This window comes from Chanodichthys erythropterus, chromosome 21 (assembly GCF_024489055.1).
Source record: "Chanodichthys erythropterus isolate Z2021 chromosome 21, ASM2448905v1, whole genome shotgun sequence".
Taxonomy (NCBI): Eukaryota; Metazoa; Chordata; class Actinopteri; order Cypriniformes; family Xenocyprididae; genus Chanodichthys; species Chanodichthys erythropterus.
Window position 1 is genome coordinate 7,070,453 of NC_090241.1, and position 12,083 is coordinate 7,082,535.

Below are 12,083 nucleotides of genomic sequence, written 5' to 3' on the forward strand. Positions count from 1 at the left end.
ATTTATATTTACTAGATCTATAAAGACCAAAATTAGTAATAAAGTCCAGTCTCTAATAATATTAGAGGGCAAACCATTTAAAATCTATAGATTTTAATATTTTTATTGGAACTCTAATTCCCAAATGGTGCATAATTCAGTTTTGTTAACCAATTTATAAGAGAATGAAGTGTTAAAGCAGAACTAAGTAACTTTTTTTTACCTTCATAAATAGTTTTCAAAGTCCTTATGATGGTTAATTGACTTGTAGTGGTGTGTTTGAGGCGAGCACTAACCCCCTCTGGCACGTCTATGCCAGTGCCAGAATACAGCACTTGCAACTTGGAGTATTTATGACAGTGTCATTCACTGAAGGAAACTGTAGGGGGAGCTTCGCGAATCTTGCTTAGTTCTGCTTTAAATGAGTCACTTTTTAAGAGAAGGAAACGCATGTACCTCAGTGCTCCAGTGGGGGGCATCGAGCCTCACGCATCAAGTGTCTCTCCCCGGAGCACGTGTGAAACCGGCACCGCTGGAATAATCGAGCTGAAACCGGTTCTTGCCCGTTGTTCTGGAGACTAAGCAAAAAGTACGTAGGAGTTACGCAAACAACGCAGAACTTTCTTACGCGAGCGTAACTCCAAACTCACAGATCACGGTCTTGAAATCTCTTGTGTGACGTACGCGTACGCCTGCTGTTTCACCGGCTATTTAACAGCTCTGTTAACATGTATTGATTGTTTGGAACGAAAATACGCAGTTTTAGACATCGAAAAACAGAACTGTTGTATGTAAGTTAAAGTTTACTGATAATAATGGAGTGAACGGTGACTGTTAGCATTACCGGCTAACTGACAGAAATCAGCTGACGTGTGTTGCACCACCTAATTTCCAATATTTTCGTTGTGTTTGTTGTCTTTTTTGTATTTTATTAAGAAAAACACATATAAGTTGTTAGCCGTTGCAGAATATTTGAAACGCGTTATGCTGGGTCAGAAGAATTAGCATTAGCTTTCACTCCGATCTGATATAGTAGTTTTGTTTTTATTTGACATTTATTTCTGAGATGTGCTGCATATTTCTACATGTTTACGTAGTATTTCATTATTTAAATGGTGGTTTCTGTGTCTAAATTCGTCGGCGCTCTCTTTTGTACTGTTGACAGCTGTGTAGAGTGACAGAAAGAGCGAGAATCATGATGAAGATCAGTCCTCATTTACTGTTTCTCTTCGGTCCTTAACAGACAGGTAAACATTAAACAGAACTTAAATCTGTCTTGACAGCCTCTTCTTTTATTTGGAGGCTTTAATATACGTCACTCTGGTTCGTCTTGATTCTGTGCTTGGTTTTGTGTGAAATTATTAGCAGTGTTATTCAATTAATCAGGTTGGGTATTAACTTAATTTCTCCCTCATGCAGTCGGAATCTTAGCTTTGACGTGTAAGACATCACAACGGCCATAGAAGAGATAAAAAGGAGGGAGTTGAGCTCTTCCTCTGTGCAAGCTTCAGCATCCTCCTCTCCATCTGCAATGGAGATTGCCCTGGTGAGTTGGTGGCATTACTGTTTGCTTTAGCGTTGATTTGTTCTGCTGAAGTTAAATGTAAAATGTTGAATATTTGTAACCTGAAGGTTGGTTCAGCAGGCTTTTAATACTTAAATGTCATGCTTTTCTTATATAATCTACATTACAGATTGATTGCATTACATTAAGGTCTGCGTGAATGTGTGACATTAGATTCAGGGGAGAATAGTGGTTGTTTGAAATGGGTTTTTTAGGGGTCGAGGTCAACATGTAATACAATTTGCAATGATACCAAAAGAAACACACAGAAAATTGCTGAAATTAAAGGATTAGTTCACTGTAAAATGAAAATTGCCCCAAGCTTTACTCACCCTCAAGCCATCCTAGGTGTTCATGACTTCTTTCTGATAAACAAAATTGGAGTTATATTAATAAATATCCTGATGCATCCAGGCTTTATAATGGGAGTGAACGGAACCAATGAGTTTGGTGCTCAAGAAAGTGCATCCATCCATCATAAACGTACTCAACACGGCTCCGGGGGGTTAATAAAGGCCTTCTGAAGCAAAGCAATGCGTTTGTGGAAGAAAAATATCCATATTTAACAAGTTATAAAGTAAAATATCTAGCTTCCGCCGCACCGCCTTCCGTATTAAATTTACGGAAAAAGTTTAACTGACGTTACGTCAGTTGTGCTTTTTTCATAAGTTGAATAAGGAAGGCGTTAGACGTATAGTAAGCGTTTTGAACTGCGAGAGGCGTTACACTTTCTTTGTAAGTTGAATATGGAAGGCGGTCTGGTGGAAGCTAGATATTTTACTTTATAGCTAGTTAAATATGGATATTTTTCCTTACACAAACGCATCGCTCCACTTCAGAAGGCAGTCATATTGAAAATGATGCAAGCAGAACCTTCCACTTGTGTTAATATGACCAATAAGTCATAGTCGCCGGCTGATGCTGATTATCTCAGAATGGCCAAATACTGACTGAATGATTGTTCTGACTGACATATCAGTCTATCACCAGTAGAGAAATGCAATCAGATTTTTTTTTTTTTTTTTTTGCTACTTATTTGTATTTGGAGGTTCGAGAGAGTGTGCACAGTATGTTATGATGACACTGTTTTCCCAGAACATAACCCATTTTTATGTGCAAATGTCATATAGAGATCTATAAGCCATTCTTTTTTTGTTGTGCAACTCTGCTGAACCTATGTTGGAATATTAGGATACATGCATCCAATGAATGACCCACATTTTCTGTCACATCCACACAAGCACATGCTAACGCACATATACATATGCCTTCGGCAACTGTATGACTCACGCTGTGCTGAAAGCACTTGATCCGGTGGAGAGGAACACAAACGTGGAGAGTGAAACCACGGATGTGTGTTTAGGTGTAAATGGGTGAGAAGGAGTGCGGAACAGCAGCAAACATGGAAGCTTATGGATTAAGCCGCTGAATCTCCTGCTGGGGGTGGGAGGGGGTTAAAGAGAGATTTCTGGGTATTGTGTTTGAGAGGAGAGAGATGGAGGCTTACTCTGTCATGTGCTGTTAGTGGCAGCAGTAAGAGTGTGATAGAGAGAGATGCAAGAGAAAAAGGACCCTCAGCCCAAATCTGCCAGCAGCCTGGGAAAGGTAGGGCAGATTAGTCAGTGGCTCACTGTATGTTTCTCTAGTCAGTGTTTGTGCGTTTCTGTGTATATGCACAGCTGTGTGTGCGCGTCTTCCCATCACTTGTGTCTTGGTGTTTTCACGCTTCTAAATGAATCTCGGCACTCCGAAAAGCCTGTCGGCAGAGCTCGAGTCTTGATGTGCATATCAATATGCGTGTGATGATGCTGACAGTGTCAGTGTGTGATTATGCATATGTGTTTGGTGTGATTCTCTACGGTCAATCTGTTTTGAAGTGCATCATTTGTTTTGTGTGGTCATGCACACTTACACAAATTGTTTCATTTGCATACATGTACATGCAAATGACACTGTGTATTGTAAGGTTTGGCATCCATACAGGGCACCAAATGTAGAATGGATATTCAGTGTGTGAGAATATGAGAATATCCTTTTTTCTGGGGTGTCAGTGTTGGTCACTGTGGTATTTTTAGTGTTCCTGCAGTAGATGGTGACTTTTGTGTTAAGAAAATGAAGGCAGTTTTTATACCCAAGCCTGTTAAAGGGGGCATAACATGAAAACATTTTGCAAAGCTTCCTCCCTAGTCCACACAGTAAATGAAAACCAAGCTACAAAAATATGATGTTCATCATCAGGAATCATCATGACTATGACATCACAGCCATGAGCAAATTAGCATATGACTGCCCATGTTCCAGCAGTATGAAGTCCTTTTTATTTCTCCTAAATTCATCTTAGTTTTGTCCCCTCAAATTCTCTGTTTTTCGGATTTCATTTTAAGGAATCTTTTAAAATATAATCAAATGAAAATATAAATTACAACAGAACATTGCATTTTTTTTTTTGTCAAATAAAGTTTTGCATAATTTTATTGTAAAGGCAATATATTTCTGTCATAATTTCAAGTTAAACCAAACTTTTATGTTGGTGTTTTGTTGTGAAGGCCTTCAAGTTTCTGTGTTGTATTTGCTATATTTGATTAATGAATTGCCAAATCTTGTGACACTTTGTGCTATACCGCAAATCCCTTTTTTATGTCTAGATTCCGTGATTTTCCACATAGCAGAAATAATAGGGCCCTATTAACATATGAATGCTTGCTTGGTATTCAGGAAGTATATACCAAGTGCTCATTACAGAACAAATTTTGTAAATTATGGAGGTTAGTCAGTCATTAGACAGGTATTTAATTTTTAATTTGATGCAAGAAATATTGACTAACAGTGGACTAAAAATAAAATAAAATGGTAGAGCAGTCAGTGTTGAATATGGCCCCTTTAAAGTGCTTCCTGAATTCTATTCCATTAAACTGCAGTTTCATAATCTGATCTTTCTATTCATCTCACAATTATTTGTCTTCTCCTCTGCTGTCACCCCACATTTTGTATCCATCCATTCATACCCTTTTCTAGCTTTAACCTCTGTCTCCTCCTTCAGTCCTTGTTTTCTCAAATTCTGTCTTTCTTGTTTTTTTTCTCTCAGGCTCATCCTGCCCTGAAGGCCTTCATGTGCGGCTCTCTCAGTGGCACCTGCTCCACTCTGCTGTTCCAGCCATTGGATCTGGTGAAGACCAGACTGCAGACCCTGCAGAACATGCACCCGGGGTGAGATGCCACTAACCGACACGCCTGCGCTGACCATGTCTAGACGTAACCCTGCAGTCTTTGTGCCCTGGTCTTTGTTTGGTATTAGGTGTCAGTGCTGGGTTTCATGACTTGCTTGACAGATAATAAACATGTCCTGCACAGTTAAAATGCATAATCATTAGGGATGCATTAGGGATTGCATTAACTTCTAAATCTAATTATAAAATTATGTTTTTTTTTTCTCCAATTCCTTGTTGAAATATAATCATTTACACAGTGGCTTGTCATTTTCTTGACAGAGTGATTTAAACATACATTAAATAATCAAAACATCACTAACAGGTTCAGCAAAATATAATTAACAAATAGGCTAATACAGTGCATATATTTAGAGTTAATTTCTCTGGCGAACTAACAAGCTGTGGACACTGAATGACTTGGTTGAGGTAGATGCTACATGACATTGTTTTATTGATGTCTTTTCTCCGTTGAAACACTAATTGAGCGATTACATGAGATATGATACGTTTCAGTAATACTGTATCTTTTAACATACCTTCAGATGTTCATTCATGTTTATTCTGTAACTAGTATTAAAGAGGAAGAGATGATCGCGTTCACTCGTGCTCCACGCTGCCGCTTGAACTGAGGCGCCTATACAGTGATCTGTCACGCCACATTAGCATTAAAACTACATTTTTGATGAATTTTGTGATTAAAATAGACAGAATTTGCAAGATGACACTTTGTTTCTTACCGAAAGGAACTAAACTTGGGGCTTATTGCAATTATTGGTGGTTAATGGTGGTTATGCTACTACGCTGTATTCGTTGTGTACACAAGACACGTACCAAAGATTTGCGGGATGAATACGTGTACGGTTAAAAAGATGAAAGTGTACCAAAGAAGAATTTAGTTTTGTGACATAAGTGAGGTCAAACTCAACAATGGGCCAGGGCTTAGCATTCAGTATGACATGAGAGTACCACGGTATGTACCGTGGGTGGTGTATCGTGGTTTTTGTATCGGTTTTGTTTGAATATCGTCACACCCCTACAGATGACGTTGAAAAACACTGCTTCATGATCACGACGCGATCGGATTCCAGAAATCTATAGCTTTAGCCATGCAGCATGTCATGTCACTCATCATGTTATGTTGTGTATGGGCACATTTGAAACGAGACACCCTGTTCTAAATAAAGACAATTTACGATGGTTTACTAATGTTTTGCGATGTTACAAAGCAGAATGTGGTGCAAAACGCCTCGTCTGTAATACTGTTTGCATGCGCACCGGTGGCAACTTTTTACAGTTTTACGACAAGAAATTACAATCGGTTTGTGAGATCGGCCAAATTTAATGACTACCAATTGAGTCATAGAATGTGATTATATAAAACTATTTAGAGCACTTTACCAACCACATAACAACACCTAAGCAACCACATAGGACTACCCCAGCAACTCCATAGCAACGCACTAAAACTATTTAGCGCACTTTACCAACCACATTAACAACACCCTAGCAACCACATAGCAGTTCCCAAGCAAGTCCATAGCAACGCACTAAAAACAATTCAGACCACTTTATCAACCACATAACAACACCCTAGCAACCATATAGCAGTACCCAACAAGCCCATAACAATGCTTAAAAAAAACTACACTGAATACTTTAGCAACCTCATAGCAGTACCTCAGCGACTCTAGCAATGCTTACAAACTACTCCGAGCACTTTACCAAGTGCATAGCAACACCCTAGCAACCACATAACGGTAAGCCAGTACCCCTTGTTCTGAAAAATATTTATTTTTAAACTTTTTTTTTTTTTTAATTCTCTGGCTTTTGGTTTGATTTAGCATTTTTGTTACCCTTTTTGATTGTTGTGGCGACTGTGAGGTTTTAGCCTGTTTTTGGTAAGATGCGTGTTGAGTATCATTGTGTCTGTTTATATAACTGTGCCCTCTCTGTATGCTGTGTGGGAGTGTCATGAGCTCTATTATTAAACTGTCTGCCTCTCTCAGCTTTGCAGAGAATAACATTGTACCCGTGTCAAATTATTTGTCCTCATATGCTCAGACATGCCATCTAAACATAAAGATTTTTGGCTCCTTCTGTCTGTTTTCGCCCCTTCTTTGTCTTTCTGCCCATGTCTGTTGTGATCATTTCTATTTCTGTCTTTGTCTCTCAGTGCTCCTAAAGTGGGAATGATTACAGTCTTTTTCAACGTGATCCGCACAGAGAAGCTGTTTGGCCTGTGGAAGGGGGTTTCACCGGTAAGTCAACTGTGGTGGCTGATTTCTCCATTTCATTTGGTCCCCGCTCACAACAGCACCAGTGCTCTGATCTCAGGGATATGTCCTGTTTTTCATTTAATTGCAACTGTAGACCTTTGTCAGAGTAGACGGCATTTTTAATGTGGCACAAACAAAAAGAACTCCTGTGAGTAGGGATGCACCGAAACTAAAATTCTTGGCTGAAACAGAACGTTTTTTTTTTTTTTTGCATTTTTTTCCCCCTCATTTATTTTGTCATTAATTTTTCACCATTGCTTAAATTAAATAGTCAAAATGTGCCTTTTACTATTTTGTCTTGCTGTTCAAAGAAAAAAATCTATTACAAAACTAAAATTTAAAAATAATTAACACTGAACATTTTTTAACATTACATTATACTAACAAAGCACAATGTAACTTAAAATAAATAAATTAGTAAAATAAAAATATTTTTATTTGGCTATCTTTGAGCCCCCCTTCTTGAATAAGCCTCTGACTAACTGCTGAAAGAATGCAACGTACTCTATATGCCTACAACAAAAAAGTGCATCAAAAAGTGCATTGAAAAGAGTGCAAAAAACTGGATGAACCCACAACAAATAATCATCCTTGACATAAACCTACTTAGCCTACTTCTTTAGGAAAAGTGACAGGTTCTTTATAAAAAGTAGATTATCTGCTTTCTCACATGAAAGTCGATTTCTCCTCTCATTGATGCTCTAAACAGTCTCTTGCTGCCGGTGCTTGTGCATGGAGCAGACAAGTACCTAGGATCAGAATCAATAATATTTAAATATTGTCATTTTTTGACAGTTGCTCATTTAAAAACGGAGATAATGAAATGGACAATTCAGCAGAACAGTGTCTGCAAACTGACATTCTTGCGTCTTTCTCAGACACTAAATGCTTCCACACTGCCGACATGTTTGCTTTGGATGTGCCTCTTACTCTATGCTGCTTGCTATTTGATTGTGTTATATAAAAACGTCACGTGTCGGGAAAATGTATTCTGTCTTTTCACTTTTTGCATCCCTACCTGTGAGAATTATTATAACATGTTGTATGGATTAGAAGTGCACTTTCTAGCACCTGTTTTGTTTTTGTATATCAATGAATTTCTCTTTCTCTCTTTTTCTGTCTTGCAGTCATTCATGCGCTGTATCCCTGGTGTAGGGATCTACTTCAGCACATTTTACTCGCTGAAGCAGCATTACTTCCAGGATGGCTCTCCGAGTGCTGGGGAGGCGGTGTTGCTAGGGGCAGGGGCTCGTTGTGTGGCAGGTGTGGCCATGCTGCCCATCACAGTCATTAAGACTCGTTTTGAGGTAAGGATCATTGCTGAGACACTGCATATACATTGACAATCAAGGCTCGAAATTGCACCTATTTTGGTCGCATATGCTCCCTAAATTTAATGTATGTTTCCTCAAAATATATTTGGGGACATTTTTGCGAATGCAATATTGAGGTGCAACCCGTTTCATTTCTCTTAAAATCTGGCTAATTACTGCACAATATGTGCCTGCTGTGAGCTGGACGGTGTCCACCGTTCTATAACATGACCAATTAAACTTCATCTTTTTGTTCTTAGGAAAAAATGCCCAAAAGTCTCAAAAAGTTAATTTTGAGCCCTGAAAATACTTATTTTCAGCTGTATCTGTATGTTTATTCACCATTGCATGTTTTATTTCAGAGTGGGCGGTACAATTACGTAAGCGTAGCTGGAGCTCTTAAAAGTGTGTGTCAGAACGAAGGTCCAAGGGCTCTTTACTCCGGGCTCACGGCGACTCTGCTCAGAGACGCTCCGTTCTCTGGCATCTATGTCATGTTCTATAGCCAGGCCAAAAAGGCTTTGCCACAGGGTGAGCTTCTGATCAGTTGTGAAAATGATGTTGTTATCTGAGGCTGTGGCGTTGTTGAATAATGTCTGCTTTTTCTCTCTCACTCAGAGATCAGCTCATCATCCTTTGTCCCACTGGTTAATTTTGGCTGTGGTGTGGTGGCTGGTATTTTGGCCTCTCTAGCCACTCAACCAGCGGATGTGATCAAAACTCACATGCAAGTCAGCCCGGCATTGTATCGCAAGACCAGCGATGCTGTACGCCACGTTTATGAGGTAAGCATCATGGGACGAAACATATTTGTTGACCTTTAATAATCTCTTCAAATATAAAGTACCTTCAGTTACAAAATGTTATTTTAAACATGGTATGAAGTCCCTAAAACACGTGATCATGTGACACTGAAGACTGGAGTAAGGATGCTGAAAATTCAGCTTTGTGTCACAGGAATAAATTAGATTTTAAAATAGGAAATTATTATGCCATGGTATACATAAAATACTTATTTAAAAAAATAAAAATAAAATCTTACCAAACCAAACTTTTGAATGGCACCATATTTACTTTATAAATGTTCCTGGTGTTGCTCAAGAGTCATGATGTTCTAAAAATGAAAATGTTTGTTCTTATATTTTTCATCTGGAGTGATTTCTATAGATGCAATTGAAAAATAGTATGAACTCATAATAACATATCCTATCTAGTTTCCACTTTTCAGTATTCAGTCAATTCTTTAATGATAAAATTAAGTCCCACCCAACATTATTTTCTTGACTATGTCGCATTACAAGTAACATCACTTTCTTTCTTTTTTAGAAGCATGGCTTGAACGGGTTCTTTCGGGGAGCGGTTCCTCGTTCTCTGAGGAGGACCCTGATGGCTGCCATGGCCTGGACTGTGTACGAGCAGCTGATGGCGCGCATGGGCCTGAAGTCCTAAAGTCATCTCATGCACTTTTTTTGTAGACTTTTCAGACACTGGCAAAAGATAGCGTTCTGTCATCCTTGAAGAGTTGATAAAAACGAAAGCGGCTCGTTTTGGCTGAGGTGCCGGTAATAGAATGGTTGTGTGTATGTGTTTGTGCTTTCAGTGCTTTACCCTGTGACACCTCTGACAGTGACATTCCTAAATTGCCACATTTATCTGCCTTGTAGACACCTGCTCATTGAGACAGGAGTCCGCACTGAAGAATACCAATGAGAGACAGACTGCTAAATCATGTGTCGTCAGCTCACAAGAAAATCACTCCCTAAATCCTTTGAAACGTCCTCACTAACCAGTGATAAACTCCATATACCTAACTCCATATACCACACGTGTTGGTGTCATTTGAAAAAAAAAGTTGCAGGTTTTTCAGAAATGGACGACCCTGTGTTTGAGACCATTTAAGCCTAGTCTACTGATTCGAAAATCCCTTTTAGTCGAGGATGAGGCTAGCAGGGTATCCAAGACATGTTGACATAATACTCCAGCGCTCCGACAATCAGACCGAATTACTCTAGGGCTGAGAAACTGAACTGACAACACATGACTGTCTCATCAACACACTCCGTTCCGACTGATAATTGCGCGTCTCTATGCGATGATTTGTGCTGTTCTACTGATCTCCTGTGTTATATGACTGGATGGATTTATCAGTGCATTCCAGTACACTGGGCTTTTAATTTCTTGATCACTCACTGCTTGGCACAGACAAAGGCAGGATTTGGATAGAATGAGACTTTGTAAGATGTAGACCAGGAGAAATGCTTAATATTTATTAAAGGAAGATGGAAACAAGTGTTATAGTTCCTAAGAAAATGATGTTTGAAATGGAAAGTTTTTTTTTTTTTACAGTGAGAAATTACAATACTTAATTTATCGTATTTGCAAACGTGTTGTCGGACAATTTTAATCGACTTTTTTTCGTATTGACGTATTGTGTAATAACTGCTGTAAGACGCCATAGTATCATCAGTGGTGCTTGGTGTGAACACAACAGCTTAATGTTAATTCTACGTGATCCATAGGGTGAATTTTATGAAATCTGCCAAGAACATGTCCGGGTGGTTGTTGTTTACTCTTAACAAAGAGAGAGAACCAATAAAAATGTTAAAGAAAATGAAATCTGTTAGAACTATTAGGATTTTTGGCATTGTGATATATATTTTTAGTGCAATTAGGCACATTTTCTTTCCAAATTATCATTACTTTAATGTGATGTTTTATTTTAATATATATATACATGCACACACTTATTTATTTTTTTTTTTTACACCATAGTAGTCTTTGTTGTACTGCCTTCAATATAATTTTTATATATATATAATATATATATATATAAATATTTTTACTATAACAACTTTGGGGAGAAAACCTTAAAAGTACAATGCAGGGATGCATTACAATAATGAGAATTTAGGGGAAATATGCTTAATTGTCAAAATGCAAAAATCTTAATGTATTTAAATAGATTTCAGTTTCTTTAAGCCAAATATAAGTTCTTTCTTTTTAATTATCATTTTTTTCCTTAACATCTCCGGGACACGTTTTCATGAAATTCACCCCATAAGCCTTTGGGTTTCTCATTCTCTCCAGCATTCTGTCTTGGTGATGGTACTTTGTCATTTGCCACTTTATATACTTTGAGGAATTTGATGTATTTGAGTCATAATTTCATTTAGTTAGCTGAATTCAATTCAGTTAACTAATTGTTTGGAATTGTATTTATTAGCTTCTCCCCTACAAAGCAAGATGATCTGCAGTATGCAGTTTAATGACCATAATATGAAGTTTGAAGACACATGGAGCCAAAACACTAGTTTTATATCCATTAAGAGGGTTTACAAGTTTCCATCACACTGCACACTACATACATAGTTTGTGAAAGCACTTTAAACTCCATAAAGTTGACTCCATTCAAACTGAATCTGTGGTGTGTGTGTTGGTCACATGTTGCTATGTAAGCCTTTGTGCTGTACTGTGGAGATATTCTTTTGCCTTCACACAATCAGTATTGTCTCTTCAGCATTATTGTTGATATTTTGTCTGTATGTGAGAATTTTTGCACATGCAAATGTTGTGCCTATGTTAATATGTGAATAAATCTGCCCCGTTTTATAAATGGTGGTAAAAGTTTATTTTATGCATCTAGTTTTATAACTTGCACTACATTCTCGGCTTTCGTCACTGAGTTTTAACACTGCATAAAAATCACTGATGCTCTTTTTGCTTTAATAGCCTGTACAGAACA

At 38.1% G+C, this 12,083-nt stretch overlaps 1 protein-coding gene across 1 annotated transcript; it reads left to right on the forward strand.

The window, feature by feature from the left end:
- Positions 1-604: 604 nt before the first annotated feature.
- slc25a38b (solute carrier family 25 member 38b) lies at positions 605-11,939 on the forward strand. Its single transcript, XM_067374090.1, has 9 exons — positions 605-770; positions 1,145-1,226; positions 1,399-1,525; positions 4,629-4,750; positions 6,926-7,010; positions 8,156-8,335; positions 8,704-8,872; positions 8,960-9,126; positions 9,668-11,939. Exons 3-9 carry the CDS (start codon positions 1,511-1,513, stop codon positions 9,788-9,790), a joined length of 861 nt encoding a protein of 286 aa, XP_067230191.1. The 5' UTR covers positions 605-770; positions 1,145-1,226; positions 1,399-1,510; the 3' UTR covers positions 9,791-11,939.
- Positions 11,940-12,083: the final 144 nt, after the last annotated feature.

What these genes read in the sequence shown, in the direction of transcription:
- slc25a38b (XM_067374090.1), top strand. An exon ending in CTGCAGAACATGCACCCGGG is followed by an intron (nt 4,751 to 6,925) that starts GTGAGATGCCAC and finishes TTTGTCTCTCAG; the next exon opens with TGCTCCTAAAGTGGGAATGA. An exon ending in TGTGGAAGGGGGTTTCACCG is followed by an intron (nt 7,011 to 8,155) that starts GTAAGTCAACTG and finishes TCTGTCTTGCAG; the next exon opens with TCATTCATGCGCTGTATCCC.